Genomic DNA, 19,625 nt, shown 5'->3' with positions numbered 1-19,625 from the left:
TTCACATTTTTAGACCTCTCAAGAAAGCTTTGCAAGGAAAAAGTTTCAAGTTGTAGAATGAGGTGAAGGATAGGGCAAAAAATTTTTTTACCAGCGGCTATCAAAATTCTATGTGAGGAGCATTGGTCTACTTGTGAGATGCTGAGATATTTGCCTAAACAAACAAGGATATTTCTTTTAGATTTTCAATAAATGTTTGCCAGTTCTGATATGTTCTTTTTTCTTTTGGGCAACCATTATAAATATTTTAAATATGGTAATAGTGCACCTTTTGAAATATCACATTTTGATTAATCATCAGATATAAGAAAAATTTTAACAAAAATCAGACCATTTCAAAAATTAAAGAAGAAATCTTTTCCAATCTTATGTACTGTACAGTACATCTAGACCCTTATAATATATTGCAGTGAGGGTTTCTAGTGCAGTGGCAACCACATATTTTGGCACTGTACCCCAGACCCAAAGTTATTAAATAATATGGATGAGGAGCTGCCATTATAACCACCTTTCATTTCTGATAGGGCAGTATTCTGATTGTTCAACAGACAGAGTTGGAAGAGATGTGTTAGTGCTATGCATTTTTAAATCTGTGGTGTTTTTAGTTATTTCAGCCTATTTTTGTTTTTTTTTGTAATATATAAATGTTGGATTTAACTTTAGATTGTACATTTTTAAAGACAGATGTTGAAAATTGTTGGTTTTTAAAAAGAAAAATGAGAGGTAAAAGTTGTTTGGTTTTTACAAAGAATAGACATGTGTATTTAGAATCAGTGGATTTTTGGGATTTGTTGGATAGCCACTTATTATGCCTGTAACCTGCTTTATTCCTGGCTGCAAAAGTGGTTATAAAAGCAACAAGAGCAAAGAGAAGAGACATTTCACACCTTTGGTTGCTGAGAAACATTTATATGCTTATATACTAATGTTTTCAGCCTAATGCATAGGCCATTTTCAGGTGACTGATTTTTGGAATATCAGTCACAAACTATTCTAAAATGTAATACATAAATATAGAATATCTGAACATTAGATTTTATATATTTGAATATATCAACATCTTAATAACCCGACGTATTAATAAACCATGAACCAACAGCCAAAATAATTGGACAGAAATTATCCTACAGATATTATAATTAGAAATAACATGATAAGAACAACTAGAGATAGATATTAGGTGCCATCTCTTGACTAAAGAAGAAATTATAATTTGATTTTAAATTTAGAAATCAGATTGATTTTAAATTTAGAATAAATTATAGTTTCTTCTTATTTAACCACCTGCCTTATGTAACCACTAATTCATAAGTAATATAGAAATAGAAGACACTACACAATATAATTAAAAAATAATTTTAATTAGGAAAATATTTTTGGAAAATTTACTAGCATTTCAAACTAAATCTTCTACCACAAGCTGGAATTTTTATAAATAAAAAACATGCCTTTTCATACATTTCCAGCACTTCTTTATAGTTCTAATGAACACTTTAGGCTTGATTTACAGGCCTTCTAATTGGAATGAATTCTAACCTGAAGAAGACCTGTAAATCAAGCTGAAAACGTTTGTTAGAACTATAAAGAAGTGCTGGAAACATATGAAAGATTTTTTTTTTTTACTTTGGATGGTTTTTGGGCCTCTTGGCCCCCTCTGGGTGCACCACTGTGAAATGCTATCAGATAAGAAACCTTTAATAGGGACTTATCTTCAATAGTCATTTTCGCTAATGAACTTATTTGCTTTTATTTTTATGTATCCTTTGAAAGTATAAAATTGGCTTTTTATCTAAATCTGTGTTTTCTCACTACAAGTGCCTGTCTCGTTTCAAAGCTTTCATGTTATCATTGGATAAACTTTGAACACATAACACAAAGTGGCATGGATCTAGCTTATATTTGAGATTATATCTATTCTTTTGTCAGGAAATGTTTTTAAATATAATTGTAATTTCCCAATAATTTTTACTTTCCTGACTCTGAGAGAGTATAACATAGGGAAAATATGTTAATTTGGACTTTTCTGGTGTTTTGCATTTCTCAACATTTAGACATTCAAGAAGATCTAAAATGTAAAAAACTGTACAGTATTATATCATGTTCAGGTGTGTGTTGGCATCTGTTTTGCAATATATCTCTGGACTGGATGAATCCAAAATTTTGAAATTGCAGGGTTATTTCTATATATGGGCATTTATACTAGTAAATTTTGGTGGTTAAAGATCAAGGAGTGAGGAGTTGTGTCATATCTTTAGTGGGGTTGGACTTAATGAAAATTTTACTCATTATTGGCATTTACAGTTTTTTTAAAAACATGTCTCTGCTCTCAAAATTAAACTTTTTGCCTTTTTAATAACACTGGTTTACAGCCATTTTGCAACTGTGGGGAAAAAGGTGTTTTTATCTTAATTCCTATGCACCAAACACAAAAATAAAGTTAAAAATTCCCTGGCACATAAGGTTTGAGTTGTAATTTTATGGAATTTAAAAATACTTGATGCAGAGACTGAACGTTAAAATACAGATATGTGGAGACTTAAAAGTTGTAGGACAGTTACTGGGACTTCAGGGTGGTTTTTCCCAAATATTGTTTTGTTTGTCTTTGGAATAGTAGAGCAACACAAAATTATTTTAAAGTAAAAGAATGACCTCAGAGAGATGAATTTGTTCCAGGTGAAGATAACACAAAGAATACACCTCTAGTTGATCCCAAAAAATCTTGTTATTCCCACTGCATATAAAACTTTAATTAATAAAAACCTTCATCAAAGCACTGGATAAAGAATGCACTGCTCTCAAATACCTTAATATAACAGTTTTTGGACAACAGAAAAATTGTAGGAGAATTACTTAAAAATTACAATAAAATGAGTTGTATAATGTCCTTTAACTGCATTTTTTACATTTATGTTTAAATTTTTTCCTCAAAAATTTGTCATCAGTGATCAGCAAGGGGATAAGTTTCACCAAGATATCCTAACAATGGAACAATGGTATCAAGGCAGGCGAGATCCTGGAACAATGGGAGATTATTGCTGATTCCTTACTAGAGAACGTGATATGGAATATAAATGAAAATCAGCATTTGCAAAAAAGTTATTGACAGCAGATTGAGTGTAATTGTAATTTCATATACATTTTTGTAAATAGAGCAATTTCTCAGTTTGATATAAGTTGATTTTCTCTCTTATTTTTACCTATATCTATAACTAGCTGTTACCCACGACTTTGCCCATGTGGATTTTGCAAACAATCCCCATTTATATTCAGTATTTCAACAACCATAGTAATTGTTATATAACTCCTATTGCTGAGAATGATGAGAATTACCACAAATCAAACAAACTGTTTTCAATTTGATCAATTTTCTGGAACGTTTACAATCATTCTATAATTAAACCAATATGCAATAACAAATTCGAATTTAAAACGGTTTGAACATTTGGCTAAAAAATCGAAATATATAAAAATTTTTATAACAACACTTGAAATGTTATCAATTTAATACACCTAAGTACTCGATGAAGACTAAACGTAATTGAAAACAAAAAATTTCATCTAAAATAGTACAGTAGAAGCCATTCTTCAGGTTAAGCCTTAATCCTTTCCCTCTCCCTCTCGCGGGGGAATTTCAAAAAATCCCTTCTTAGTGTGCATTTTCATGACGTACCCTAACTGTGTACCAAATTTCACCTCTTTAGGTTCAGTGGTTTGCTCTGGGCGATGATGAATGCCAGTCAGTCAGTCAGGACAAGTAATTTTATATATTTAGATAAGTAAAAGTTATCTAAATATATTATTAAGTTATCTAAAAATTATATTCTAGAACTAAAAATATATACGTGCTGGAAAATTATGCTTGCCATATTCATAAAAATGATGCTTTATAGACCCTATACACCTACTATAACGTCAGTCGCCTAAATTTTTTTTATTTGTTGAGTTGTGTAATTATTAATATAAAAATTGCTATTTTAAAAATATTCATAACAGATGGCACCACACACAATTTTAACATTGTGCTAGTGTGTTTTAGTGTTTTTTAAATTCATTTATTTTTTTTGTTGAGAAATTTCTCAATTCAACAAAATTGCTTCTCTTTGCTTTCATTGTTATTTAAATTTTATATTGTAACATAATTGAAAATCATTGTACATCCTGATGGTTCCCTTAACCTACAGTTTACATTTATTTTATAGGGTCACATCAAACTTTCTGATTTTGGATTATGTACAGGTCTGAAGAAATCACATAGGACGGAATTTTATCGTGATCTATCTCAAGCGAAACCTAGTGATTTTAGTATGTTATTTAATTTATATTTTTAATTTACTTGTTAACAATTTATATTTATAAACAAATATTTATTCAAAAACATTATTGAAAGAAAACAATAATTATTTAAGTTGTCAAAAAAATTACTTTCAGTGAAGAGTTTTTATTTGAGGTGTAACCAAAACCAGTTTTATACTGATATATCATATGCCGGCAAGAAAGGTGACACAATTCAAAAATGTATGTGAGAAAAATCTACTTAAAGAATACTATAAAACTTATAGTATAAGCTGCTTTTAAATTTCAGGTAAGTATTTATGGCGGTAAATTCTGTTATATTCTATAGTATAGTAATTATGGATCTGTAGCTCTGCTCTTGTTGAATATGAGGAGTTATCAGTTAAATATGTATGAGGTCTTTGAGTTATGTCACTTTTCTTGCTTTTCTAATAACTTTGTTATTTTGCAAGATAGAGATGTGATACTTTGTGAATGTTGGGGCACTTCATACATATTTTTCAATGACATAACCTCAAAATTGCCATTTGTTTAGTTGTGTCACCTTTCTTGCCAGCGTGCGATATATTATCAGAATGTTGCAGCTATATTAATATTGGTAATTTTTACAAACCAACACTCTGATTTTTCTTTCATTTTTTGATAGTGAATATCAGAAAAACAAAAAATAAAACAAATGATTATAGTTGTAAGTTTCTTGCCTGTAATGAAGGAATTATCTCAAACTATCAATGGGTAGAGATATACAAGGCTTATCAAACTATATTGGAGCATTAGAAAATTGAGATCACATCAAAAAAAGACTAATTTTATTTGTGGGATGCATTTTGGTTTTCACCAGACCCTCTTCAGCCACTATTAAATAACCACTATTAATACCTATAACAATTGCAAAAAATTTATATAGGAAATCTTCATTAGTTTGAAATTCAAGGAACGAAATAATTGTGACTTCAAATTATCAAAGTTTGAATTATCTGAAATTTACATATTTCTGTACAATATGTACAATATGCCAAATGCCATGTAACTGATGTAATTTATTAAGCAAATGAAATACAGCTATGTATACAGAATGCTAGTTTTGCTAACTTATAATACAGTAGAGCAGGGGTGGCAAACCTATGGCACGCGTGCCCAAAGTGGCACGTAAGAGAAATCGTCTGGCACGTAATGTATCATATGATTTCTGTCTTTTTCAATCATCCTTTCTGTTTATCACCTGATCATCTTTTTTTCAATCAGATTCTTTACATTTATTCGAATTAAAGCATATTTGTTTAATTTCTTTAAATATGTGGTTTTTTAACATTAATAACATTATTGCCTATATAAGTTGGCCAGGACCACAGAAATCTGACTAATTAACCTACAGTGACGAGTTATCCAGGTGTCGACTTACGCGGAGTCGACTGTATATGTAGAAACAATGTCTAGGGTTTTCAATAATTGTCAAGAGTTGTATGAATGAAAACACAACTGTATTTGATAGCAATAAAAGCGCAATAAAAGTTACAAAAGTTTGAGACAAAAATGCTAGTGCTCACAAATGGATAATCAACTATAAAAAGTCTTGCACTTGTGCTTTTTCATATTGATATCACACCCTCTCTCATCCTGATTTAAGCAGATTATTCTTGGATTCCACATACATAAATATAGAATTTAAAAAAAAATTTTATGTTAAAATATAAACTACATATTAATTTTATAAATTTGTTAAACAAAGAAAACAAATTATTTTTTAAAAATAATCTGATTTCTTTTTAGTTTTGTCTGGATAATTTAATGGCAAAATGATAAAAATTAACTTCACTTAGCAGAATTTAGCTTAGCATAGATTCATATTAAAGAGAATGCACAGTATATAAATTTTTATACTTTTATATTTCCCATTAATAACTCCATTCCTTTTTCTTCAAAAGTTCAAATTGAAACTAAAATAATATAGCAGATGTTTTTATTAAACATCTAAAATTTACAAATGCTTTTTTAGCAAAAATATATGAAAATTAAAGTTAACTGCTAAAACAATATTTCAAATTAGAAAATGATGTTATCTACTCTACATACAATGGTGTCTCATACTTCAGATTTAATTCATTCCAGGAGGCCATTGAAACTTTGAATTGTTTGAAGTCCAAAGCAATTTACTCTATTAGAAATATTGGAAAGTGAATTAATTCATTCCTAGACCCTAAACAATATCCATTTCAATAAACTTAAAACAGCAAATACACAAAATTTAAGGTAAAGTAACACAATTACATGCCCTAATAATAAATGAAAACATGAAAACAATAAATAGAATACTTAAATACTGTATAATAAAATGAAAATTGCATTTACTGGTTGCACACCATTGACTTTGGCATCTTAAACATGGCTTTGCAATAAGTTCCTTTTTCATCTGAATTGTCGATATTACAGCCTTCCTCATACTTCTTGGATGGCATCATTAATAAGTAAAGGTGTGAATAGAAAGTTTATGGGTATTTTTAACAGCTATGGTTACTTAACATAGATGTGTGATTTATTTATAACAGTTGTGAAATTTAACACATTATTGCTAATTTCAGATTTCATTCTTTGTTCAGAAGTTTATTTTACACTTTGAATACATTTTTCACTGTACCCAGTTTGAACTTTGAAGCATTATTTGAACTCCAAAACCAATTTTTGTTGAATTTACAGTCAACTTCAAAAAAATTTTTTTAGTTCTGGAATCTAAAAGTGAATCTATATTCAATTTTTATGGAGAAAATCTGAAGGAATGAGTTTTTTTTTTGTCATTTCAAATAAAAACTTTTTTTCTCTGACTGTAGTGAGTATATTTTGAAAAGATCTGAACTTAGTTTATGTTACAGAATCCTAACTTCTAATTAGATAGATGAAGGTATATTATTGAAATTTTTGTTTTGACTAGTCTTATGTTGGAAACAAGTGGATGAAGTGAGAATTTGGACTGCCATAGGCAGCAATTGAGACAGTCTCTAGTAATAAACATATGAAAATTAAGAAGTATATCAAATTTGCTAACTCTATCAATGCTTGTTCATGTTTATAAAGTTCATAAATTTAATATACTTGATATAGAAGTCAGTGATGAAGAAGTTCAACTAGCATATAAAATTGTTCAACAACTGGAAATCACGATAGGAAGTTAATCTAGTATATTTCTTTAGTACCAAGGTTCCAAAAGGGTGGGTAGTAACTCTGTAGGGGTTGTGAGAGGTTTCACACAATAAAACAAAAAAGTCTTAATAACATACGTGTAGTTTCTATTTACAACAAAAAATTATTGTGAAACATATTTGTTTTTCAAAAACTATCTTCTGAAATCTGGGTTCAGTTTCTCTGCAATGGAAGGCATACCCAGTAATACCACCCTGGAGACATTCTCACTTCATTATGCCCCCCTTTGTGCATCTGGTGTAGAAGAGGGTGGTATAAATAGGAAATAAAAGACAAACTAGTAAGGGATTGTGAGCAAAAGTCTTATCGAAAAGGGGATCATGAATTCAAAAAGTTTGCGAACCCCTACTCTAGTATGTACAGCCAGAATTATGCTACTGTTCTACCTTTCTAGGGAGAAGTAAAATTGGTTAATTACTGATTTGCATATCCAACATATGTCATTAAAAATTGACCAATGGTAAAACTTGATTTGTTATGCATCTACAAGATTTAATGTTCAATCAGGTGGTTATGACAATAATTATGTACATATGACTCATTAGTACTAAACAGCAAGGAAACTGCTAATAGTACAAAATATCATATGGAAAACTTGTTAGTATTGATGAACAGAAATGCATCCTTTCAATGCATGAACAAGGCTTATTGGAGCAGAAAATTTTGTTTGATTTTAAAATATTGAAATTAACTGTTCATGGTATTCATCAGAAACATAGACAGATCAGAATCCTCTGTCCTAACAAAACCAAATGTAGAAAATGTGTTTTCAACAAAAGGGACTGTTTTCTTTTGGCATTGTCTTAGAACAAATCACATCAGTCAGTTGCATGGATTACAAAATGCATTAAAACACTTTAAACAACATGCTTCTAAATGCACAGTTAGAAGATACATAAAACATAACAGTTGGAAAGCTGTACTAAGCACAGAGGAAACTTTATTTGACCAAGTTGAATAAGTGAAGCCACCTTAGGTAGTCAAGACGGCAACTTCACTGGATAACAGCTAAATAGAGAATAGCTCTATGATCTGACAAGTTGACCTTTCAAATTTATTTTTAACATGTTGATAAATACCTTGTTAAGAGACTTGGCTTGGAGATACTGGATTTCTTGACTTGGAGTGTGACAGACAGGTTTGATTGATTGATATTCAATAACGGCATCTTGGATGGAATAGTCCACAGAGGAATATCCAATGGATCATCAGGTTGGGTAACGCCCTGGAATATGCTTGAAAGTTGCAGAGATTTTTCAAAGTAATTTTTTCTACAGGATTTCAGTCCGAGTTGAACGACTAGATGATGACTGCCTGGATTTGTCATAGCCCTCCCTTGTTATTTGGTCTCCTCTTGCGTTTTTTACATGAGGTCAGGAGATTGTTTTTAAGGGTCTGGCGTCCAATACTTGAAATTTATCGAAAGTTCTGGGTGACACACTAGATGGGTCATCTTCAACAAGGAAACAAGTCTGTGGGAATTAATTTTTACAGCTGTTAACCTTTCTCTTTGATAAAATGGTTGCATTTTTAAACGGTTGAAATTTAAAGTGATTAAAGTTAAGATAAAATGTTCGTCTATTTGTCCTTCACAGTAAAATACATCAAAAATACTTTAAAGACATTTTATTTCTAGTTGCACATATAATTGAAAATTTTAATTATAAATAGCCTAATATTTAAATAGCCTTAATACTTGATTTAATTAAAATGTATAAAATTATTTTATTTTAGCTTCAAATCCAATGGATTCAAAAAGAAGAGCAGAAAGTTGGAAAAAGAACAGAAGGCAACTAGTGAGTTTTAATTTATGTGTTGTTATGAATTTCTTTTTATTTATTTTACAAGCAATAAGAAATATCTAGCAACAACAGATAGCCATCCTCCTATTAACAAAAGCACCCATAAAAAGATAAAAATTAAAAAGAACTGGTACAAAAAGAAGTTAAAAATATAAAATATAAATAATGTTGACATATAAATGATATGATAAACATGTAATAAGATGTTTTTTCCTTTTATACAATTACTAAATTACAAATTATTTAAAAAGCATTTAAAAATATGCTTATAATGCTTAAAACTATAATGAAGACATTGTTCTACGATGGAAATATGTTTGGCACACTGAGTGAAAAAATAAGATATGATCAAAGTATTTAATTCTTTTATTAAGTAAGGAAGGCCAAGTCTAACTCTGGTAATGTTGGGGTTATGAGTAATGAACATGGGTGGATCTAGTTTCACCAGAAGTCATGTTATTTCAATTCAAAAGTTTCCCCTGAAAGCAGTTAATAGATGATCAGCAGCACTCTATTGTTAAAGCAAAAGTATTATATACAGGAGGAAGATACTATTAATTTGAGGTGGAGAGCACATATTTTAAATGAAATTGATTAAAAATTGTAGCCTCGCATTGTGACAGTGTCACAATAAATAAATGCTTGTTACTATTAGAAACAGGGCCTGTCTCACTTATATTAAGGCAGGTTGATGAAATTCATTTATGCATAATGTGTCCTATGAAGTTTATTATTAAAAAAATAGACACTTTAATTCATCATGAATGGTTTTTTTTATTTTGCAAAGCTTTCAGAGTCACCCTTGTATATGGGTTTCTTGTATAGGTTTATATAGATTATATTTTATGCACAATTTTAAATTAATTCATCGACTTTATTAAATAAAATTAAATAATTTATATTATTTAGTATATACTGTATTTATTTTAATAAACAGCATACTGTCTACAACTTTTTTTGGCTTGCTACTATGCTATTTATTAGAGTGTGACTATTAATGGAATAAAACTAGTAATTTTTTTACTTTACTATTATTTCAACAACAATGCAATATTCTCCACACTTGCAGTTTATTTTAACATATGGTAATACACTCAAACCTGTTTTTGTGCGGTCGTTTTTTGTGCAATTATTTTTGTGCAGTATACCAATTTGATTGAAATTCATATACCGCGCACAAAAAATCACACAAAACAAATCGCACAAATAAAAAATCGCACAAAAATCGATCGCACAAAAACAGGTTTGAGTGTAGTGACAACAGTGAATAGGTTTATTGGTTTAAGATTAAGCTTTGTCTTCCTCCAATAGATGGCACTAGTATTAGAGAGCATTATCTATGACTTTTTTAATCGTGCAGTTTTGCTGTTTATTAGAATAAAGATGGTATTTAGAATTCTTTTATTTGAAAGTTATATATTAATTCATTTAATATATGTAACAAGAAATTATAAGTTTGAGATTGTTTTTCTTTTACTCTTTGAGTGATCTAATTTAATGTCTTTGAGTGGGTGAGTGGGTTGTTGACTTGGTCTGTCAACATCTCCTGCATTACTTGGATTTTGTGAATTTGGAATTAGAAAAGGAAACAAAATTTGTTGTATACAAAATAATACAGTGGCCTATACTGACAAGAGTGAGTGGATAAAATCACTAAACATTGGGAGTTGGTTAAGGGATTGTCTCACCAAAGAATTACCCATATGGAGTTTCCAGGTTTTCTTATGTTTCAGCATTGAAAAGGAGCCAGCTTCCCATAGATGTTCTTCCTGAGGCATTTTCCTTTGGCAGATTGTCCATGCGTTGAGTTGTCTTATTCCATTAATTCTACAATTCTATAATGAATAGAAAAAAGATTGGACCAGTTGCAAACAAGACAAATGTTACATAGATATTGAAATGAAAATGTTGAGCAAAATACAGGGTAAGATACATTTAGACAGTCAGAAATGAAAAAAATTCAAGAAGAAAGCCATTACAACCAATAGGTAAATTGATAGCTAACAGAATGAGAAGAACATAACATAAAGAATAGAAGAGCTGGCCAAATGGGCAAAACAGATTTATAATTGGAAACCAATGGAAAGATGTTGGAAGAGACAGAAGGATGCTATTAAAAAAATTAATGTTTCTTTACTGCAGAAAATGGTGTACTGTACATCCAATTCATGAAGAAGAAAAATTACATTCTTCTTCTTTCTTTACATTTGTGAAATTTGGCTTGAAATTTACTTTTGTAATAAATATATATACATTTTTCTGTTTAAAGCAACAAATATAATATATAAAATTTTATTTTAATCTATTATCTCATTCCAGACTAATGCATCAGATATCTATGAGAGTTGTTCAAAAAAAAAAAAAAAAAAAAAAAACCAAAGTTTTTAGATAGCACAAAAACCCAGATGTATTTCATTCCAAATAGCAATTAGAATGAAATACAGACAGTGATGTCATTTAGTCATTTAGCAGCAAGTTTTGAAACAGTGTCACATAATTCTATTTGTGTTAATCATTGAGTTACAGTCACTTTACTGAATAAGTCTAGGTAGTGTTTATCAGATTTGTGACAAAATTAAAAAGAGAAAAAGATCAAACTCTGTAAGCCTGGAATATATTATAAAAAATAGCAACAAATTGAACCTTAAAAGCAATTCCAGGATAATCTATTGCAAATTTTTGATCTTCACAGGAGATCTTCCTCAGGATTCTTTAAATTGGAATGCGGAAATGGAACATTTTTAAGAATTATTTAAAAAACGTATAAACGAGAATTTTTTTAACTAATTCTCTTAAATTTTTTAAATAATTTAAATCAATTAAATCGAAATTAAATCTCTTCAAAATAATTTTTTCAATTCAACTGTTTCCTTTGGTATAAGGATGGCCAGGTTAAAAAAATTCTCGTTTATACATTTTTAAATAAAAACATTCCATTTCCACATTCCAATTTAAGGAATCCTGAAGAAGATCTCCTGTGAAAATCAAAAATGTTAGAATTTGCAATAGACTATCCTGGAATTGCTTTTAAGGTTCAGTTTGTTGTAATTTTTTTTTTTGATATATTCCAGGCTTGCAAAGTTTGAGCTATAATTAAGCTATGCCGGCTAACTTCTTGATGGAATGCAGAAATTACAAGGTATTTCCAATGTCTGTATGCTGTATTCGTCTCCCGGTAGGATGTGAATCCTTATTACCTAAGTTAAAACATCTTTGCCTTTGAAAAGCTATATGTTTGATGAAGTTATAACATTCTGAACTGAGGAACTTAATTAAATTTGAAAATGTTCGTTTTGACAATAACCTGAATTTGCTTGTGTATGAGAATAAACAAGTTATTTATCTACAAGAAAGGTTAGAAAGAAATCTCGCGCACAAATACCGCAAGAAATTGGATTGAATTATCAAGAAACAACAACAAAATATGGGTGTACAACTTCACCCACAATTGATTTTTTGGGACAATGTATCACTCCCATCCTTCCTCCTCGACACCTTCAAATATGGACCCATGTTTGCACTCAAACCAAGGTATTGCTACCATGAAGACGTCGTGCCAAGCATTGAGAAGCTCATCATCTGCATGGATGAATGCCAAAGACTTTTATCGATGGAAAGTGGCTTTCAAGATAAAATCCTCTGAGATGAGCCAAGAAAAAATCCCCTGGAAACTTCTATGGGAGAGCAAAAAATGGATGTCGGACAATCATATCGTCATGCTAAAAGCTGATAAAAGTAGGTTGATGATTTTGTTAAAGGAGGAGAGGTATAAAGCCCTTATAAACCATTATATCAGGGACACCTGCTGCAAACAGATTCAAGGTAATTACGTCGACAAATTACATAGACGTGTCATTAATCTCACACATACATCATGTGCCAATAAATTAAAAATTAGCAGGGCTATTATGACTTCCCCAGATACCCCAAACTATTCACGTTCACAAAGACCCAAACCAGGGAACACCATAAGATCTATTGTCAATAAGGCTAAATCACCTACTAGGATATTAGAACAATGTATACATGATTTGCCTAAAGAACATTTAAAAGCATACAGCTCCAAGTGACACAATATGTGTATATAACAATGATAGATTTCATTTCCTTATATAGTAGCGAGTCATTTATCCGAATCAATTGGGAACTGGGGTTGTTCAGATTAGTGATTTGTTCAGATAACCGATTATGTACGAAAAAATATATTAACCTGTCTGATGTTCAAATTTTTCTCCATTGCGTGTCGCTTTGTGCTGAATTTTCGTTGATTTTAAGCCTAACAAATTTTTATAATAATAATCGAGGCTATTGTATCGTTAAAAATTATTTCTTTATTTTGTACAAACAAAATAAATATATTGAAGAATATAAAAACATGAAAATTATACTTTAGAAGTAAATCTAGTATCAAAAACATTCGATTCAGCACGACACAGTCTGACTGAAAATTGTTCGGATAACCGGCGATTCGGATTACTGGGGTTCGGATTAACGACACTCTACTGTACTCGTCAATACGCCTACAACCATGTTTTTGTCACTTAGAGATTTCTTGTTAAGTATAGACAATGAACCTGCACATCACAAACATATTTTAGAACTAGCACATATGTTATGCTATTCCTTCTTTTTTCAATATAATTACAAAATGTACAGTACTTACAAAAATGTACCGATGGGCAGTCCACATTAGGGCTAGTACCAGTCCCCTATCGGGGGATCTTTGTGAGACGGTCATTAGGTTATTAGAAAAAAACAGTCTTATCTTCTTTCCTTCCTAATATTATCATATACAGAAGGTACGTCGACAATATTTTTATATTGTGGAAAGCAAAACCAAATATAGAAAGCTTCATAGAACAAATAAATAGCAATCCATATGGACTTTCCATAATGTTAGACCAAGCCAGTAATTCAAGGGCACACTTTTTAGATCTCAATGTCACTATTATAAACAGAGTTATCCATACCAATATTTATCATAAACCATCACACCTTCCACTGTTTATACCAGCCTACTCATATGACCCATATATCTACAAAATAGCTGCCTTTCATGCCTTAACCAAGCGTGCTTTTACCCACTGCATGTACTACGAGGACAAGTTAAAAGAGCTTAAACATCTTGAGGATATAGCTAAAAGGCATGGTTACAAAAATCATCATATTTGTAAATTAGTGAACACCTATTCCAACAGGGGTACTCCTATGCCCAATAATGTTGTATCACTAAGTGGGAACGCTCACAACACATTTCGCATAGTTTTAGATTATAATCACAACATGAAAAGCTTATATAAAGAAATTGCCTGTCACAGAGGTGATAAATTAGCATATAGGCATGTTCCCACTATCTATAACATCCTCAGAAACGGAAAGGACAACACTGACATGCTTTAGGGTTCCTGGCATGTATAAGATTACACTGAGAGACAATAGGTTTGAGCGTGATCTTGAGAATATTGGCGCCACCACACAAGTAAGGCTGGCTGAACACAAGTATGATATCAGTAAAGGAAAATACAACACCACCGTAGCCAAATATGCTGCAGTCGACATTCAAGCCCATCTAGACCAGGCCTCCATCATACAATGATCTAAGCATGACAACCAAATAAGGACGCTGGAAGCTCTCAAAATATTCAGATCGGTAAAGAGTGGCCATTGCATTAATTTCAAAGAGGAAGGACAAGTTATCTTAAGCCTGGCAATCCTTACACCAAAGGGAACAGTTGAATTGAAAAAATTATTTTCAAGAGATTTAATTTTGATTTAATCAATTTAAATTATTTTAAAAATTTTTAAAGAGAATTAGTTTAAAAAATTCTCGTTTATATGTTTTTTTAAATAATTCTTAAAAATGTTCCATTTCCACGTTCCAATTTAAAGAATCCTGAGGAAGATCTCCTGTGAAGATTGAAAATGTTAGAATTTGCAATAGATTATGCTTGAATTGCTTTTAAGGTTCAATTTTTTTTCTATTTTTTTGAGAAAAAGATCTTAAGGAGAGTGATCAGACATATAACAAAAAGGTCTACTTAGAAATTTTACGGCATTTGAGGGATGATATATGTAGGAATAGACCTGAGTTGAAGGAAAACCAAATGTAGATGTTGCACTGTGACAATGTGCCAGCTCTCTCATCACTCCCAATTTGCCATTATCTGGAAAGAAATGAGACAATCACTATGCCCTATTCACCTTACTCTCCAGACATGGCTCTTGCAGATGTTTTTCTGTTTCCCAGTTTGAAAAGAACTGAAACAGTGTAATTTTCAACCACAGAGGAGATAAAGGAAAATGTGATGTGAGATTTGCACACCATTTATAAAATGCATTCCTGCAGGTATTCTAATTATGGTGGTATTTTGCCAGTAGAGAGGACTACTTTAAAGAGAACAAAGCCTAATAAATTTGTACATAAGTAGTAAAGTTTTTAAAACAAAAGTTAGTCTTTTTTTTTGGAACAGTCCCTATAGGTGTGCACAGGCTACTATGTCACTAAAATATTAATAGATAAATTATATAATTCAAAAGCAGTAAGTAAATTATTTATAATTAAAATATTTGAAATTTCAAAGTAATTAGAATTAAATAATAATCATATCATAATATAAATGTATTTTTTTTATTTTTATAGGCTTATTCAACTGTAGGTACACCAGATTATATAGCCCCTGAAGTTTTTATGCAAACAGGTTACAACAGTGCTTGTGATTGGTGGTCTTTAGGTGTTATTATGTATGAAATGCTTATTGGTAATTAACTTAATATATTGATTTTGTTTATTAGAAATTTTTAAAAAGTTAAGTTAGAAATTAAGTTAAAAGTTCATGTAAACATTTTAAACTTGTTTAAAATTAGCATTATATCATATTGATACTAAATATTGAGGAAAAACATTTTCTTTACACAGAGATAATGTGTTTAATGTTTAACATTATTTTTGTCAACCATATTCTAGGGAAAAAATTTTGTTTATTCAAAAACTTCGCTATTAGTGAATAAATTATTCAGTTAATTTTGACTATCCAATTGAATGAATTGGTTTTAGATGTTTTATTTTTATTAAAGAAATTTGCTATGAAAACAATTATAGTGATACCTTGCACTTCAAATGCTTTAAAGATTCATTTTTAGATTTGCATATCGTAGAATAAATACAAGACCAATCACTGTAATTAATTTTTTAAAACAAATGAAAAAGAACTTGTATATTTTTTTTCTGCTTTAGGATATCCTCCGTTCTGTTCGGAAACTCCTCAGGAAACATATAGAAAAGTCATGAATTGGAGAGAGACGTTAATCTTTCCACCAGAAGTGCCAATATCTAACGAAGCTAGAGATTTAATACAGAGATTTTCTTGTGAATCGGAAAAGCGCATAGGAGCTAACGGTGGCGTGGAGGAAATAAAACAGCACCCGTTTTTTAAGGGCGTCGATTGGGAACACATTAGGTATATTTTTCAATTTTTCGGAAGGAATCGGTTCGGACAAAGACGAAAACGAAACGATCGCTTAAAATGCACATTTAACGATATTTCAGGGAGAGGCCGGCGGCCATTCCGGTGGAAGTGAAAAGCATAGACGACACTTCGAATTTCGACGAGTTTCCGGACGTCGATTTAAAAATTCGTAAGTCTAAATTACGGTTATATCCCAATTCGGCGACCCCACCGCTAAAACGTCCGAAATAATTTAGGCACCACAAGTTACGTAGGCCTAAATGTTTAAACCCGGGCTGGCGTTACCCACACGCCGGCAAATTAGCCGATCGGGCGGAAAGCTTAATTTGAGCCCGTAGACCACGGGTCGAGAAACTCCGCCCTAATTTGTTAGTCGTCTTCTATTCGCAATAATTGGAACGGCCATTAGAAGTCAAGGCGCAATTTCAACTCTGCGCGAAAAAGAGCCTAGTTCCTCACACGGGTAAAAAACACTGCCACCAAACAGAATTTTTTATTCGCCGTATCGTTCCCTACGGCCTGCCAATTTTTCAATCTTTAACACTTTTCATTCCGTAGAAAGCTGAGACCAGGCCATTTTCGGACTAGTTTTTCTTAAAAATATGGGGCCGTCTGCATTATCATTTTACATCCGAAGAGATTTCAGATTTTTTGGCGCAAAACGCAAATTAAAAAATAAATGGAATTTGAAATACATTTTTTTCTATGGAAATACGGAAGAAGTGTGTCCGTTTTACCTGTTAATAACATCAGTGGCGTAGCGAGGGGGGTGCAAGGGGTGTATCATGCACCGGGCGCCACTCGCTCCCAAATGGTCTTCAAGACAAACCATGTGTTTTGGAGGGGGGAGGGGGCGCCAATAAAGTGTCGGGCGCCAGTTATGTTCGCTACGCCACTGAATAACATTAATCCTCGGTGCTTAAGGGTGAGACTATGCAGACGCGAATTTAGAGCGAGCGAGAGGTTGCGAGAGATTTAGTTTTCGCAAAGGAAAACCATGCATAAGCGAGAAGCGAAAAATAACGCTGGCGAGAGCGAATTTCTGGTTCTCGCACATATCTGACCGGTTTTGATATTTATCGCGTCTCGCCTCTTCTCGCCACATATTCGCTCGCTCGCGTCTGCATAGTCGCACCCTAACCGTAATGTGGTCCGGAGGATAGGTAGAGGACGCCTGGGCCGCCACTTTCATGAATCTAGGTTCGAGTTCGGATGAAATCTTTAGAAACTTTCATTGGCCATTTAATCTGCGTATGTCCGGTTTATTCCCAGTGGCGGAAACGTCCGCGGGACGGAAGGCAGGAACCGCCATTTTCCGGTTTTTCTAAATTAATAAAAGTACGCCTGTCTGTCCGTCGAACTTTCCACCGATGGCAACGCTCTCCGTTAATCATTTATGGGACGAAGTTCTTAGAGGAGGTCTCGATCCGACAATTTCCTCCTCGGGCGCCACCCGTGGCGAACTCTGCCGTGCGAAAAACAAGCGTCTAGAGTCTACTGTAGACTCTAGACCCTGAGCGAGTATTAGTTCTAAATTATGCCGCCGCGGCAAACAGCGCCCATATCCGGAACGTTTTCTCGTATTTTCTGGTCATAATTACAAATTACGAATGCTTTATTTGTAATTACTATTAGTTTAAAATGAAAATAAGTTAAATTTTTACATATAGGCCAGTTATAAATGACTGATTTCTCCATAAAAAGATACGATAATGCCTAGAATGGAATTGTCTTACGATTATAAGGTGGAATTACGAATAAAATGAATATAAGGCGAGTTAAAAGTCGATATTAGCGAGGCTGAGGCCGAAGTTTTAAATGCGAAAACGTGTACTTCGGACGTTCGGCGCCGCTTTCCGGTAAGCCTAGAAGTTTGATAATGGTGTTTGGAAAGTCAGTGGAATCATGCTCGACATTGCAAACGCCATTGTCAAACTTCTAGGCTTACAGGAAAGCGGCGCCGAACGTCCAACGTACACGTTTTCGCGTTTAAAACTTCAGCCTCAACTTCGTTAATAATGAATCAATGCGCACAAATATTTACGTTTTGTCGTAATTTTCATGTGCCATTTAAAGTGTTTCATTCAATCCATTTACTTTTTAGAATTCATTTAAAATGATATTTTACAGCCAAAAAGGTAAATAATATACTGTATATGAGCGGCCGGATGGCCGAGCGGTCAAGGTTAGCCTGCCGCCCTGGGAGACCCGGGATCGAATCCGGACGGGTCGAAAAATCTCCAGGAATTTTTCGGGGGTGGTCCGTCCGGATATGTCGGTCCCCGTCCCTCACCACCCGGCCGCCCCACTGTAGGCCTGGCCGAACCCATAATGGGCTTGCTATAAGAGGTCTTCTTAGTGCCACTAGGCGGAAAGAGTTTTAAAAAAATATACTGTATATACCCGTATTTAATTATATATGCTACATATACTGTTTCTGATAGTGACGGTACCGATATATGTACCGACATTGGGGACATCAAAATCAAAAAACTTTTTTTGATAATAGGTAAACCTGACCTGCACTTAAATGCTTTGATATTTTTTTCGCTGCCGTTGTCGTCCTTTATGTGCTGGCTTGCCTTAATACACCCGTTTAAACCTCGCCTGTGACTATATCTTAAACCAAACTCGCTACCCATTATATTTAATGTATAACGAGTTCCTCGACGTTGACAGTATTATGAACAATGGGTACATTCCAGTATGCATCAGTCTCAGCCACAGCCGATGCAGTCGGTGAACGGTTTAACAAGCGTTCACTGGAACGGCCTACCACTCGACAAGATGGCGGAAGCAAACAGCGCTATATTGGCATTTGCGGACTCATTTTGTCAAAATAATTTTAGATTAATATAGAGGAATAGTA

The 19,625-nt window shown here is 32.5% G+C and overlaps 1 protein-coding gene across 4 annotated transcripts in view; it reads left to right on the top strand.

The window, feature by feature from the left end:
* Window positions 1–19,625, top strand: part of LOC136976767 (serine/threonine-protein kinase tricornered-like) — a 95,715-nt gene that overhangs the window by 74,257 nt on the left and 1,833 nt on the right. For all 4 annotated transcript variants that reach the window (XM_067272132.1, XM_067272130.1, XM_067272128.1 and 1 more), the window contains exons 7-11: window positions 4,200–4,302; window positions 9,223–9,284; window positions 15,931–16,048; window positions 16,525–16,747; window positions 16,837–16,925. In XM_067272132.1, coding sequence (XP_067128233.1) covers window positions 4,200–4,302; window positions 9,223–9,284; window positions 15,931–16,048; window positions 16,525–16,747; window positions 16,837–16,925 — 595 coding nt within the window. The remainder of the gene's footprint in view (window positions 1–4,199; window positions 4,303–9,222; window positions 9,285–15,930; window positions 16,049–16,524; window positions 16,748–16,836; window positions 16,926–19,625) is intronic.

This window comes from Centruroides vittatus, unplaced genomic scaffold (genome assembly GCF_030686945.1).
Source record: "Centruroides vittatus isolate TY-2023 unplaced genomic scaffold, ASM3068694v2 contig_424, whole genome shotgun sequence".
In the NCBI taxonomy this organism is placed as follows: Eukaryota; Metazoa; Arthropoda; class Arachnida; order Scorpiones; family Buthidae; genus Centruroides; species Centruroides vittatus.
Note: the sequence above shows the minus strand (reverse complement) of the source record. Positions and strands in the feature narration are given on the sequence as shown.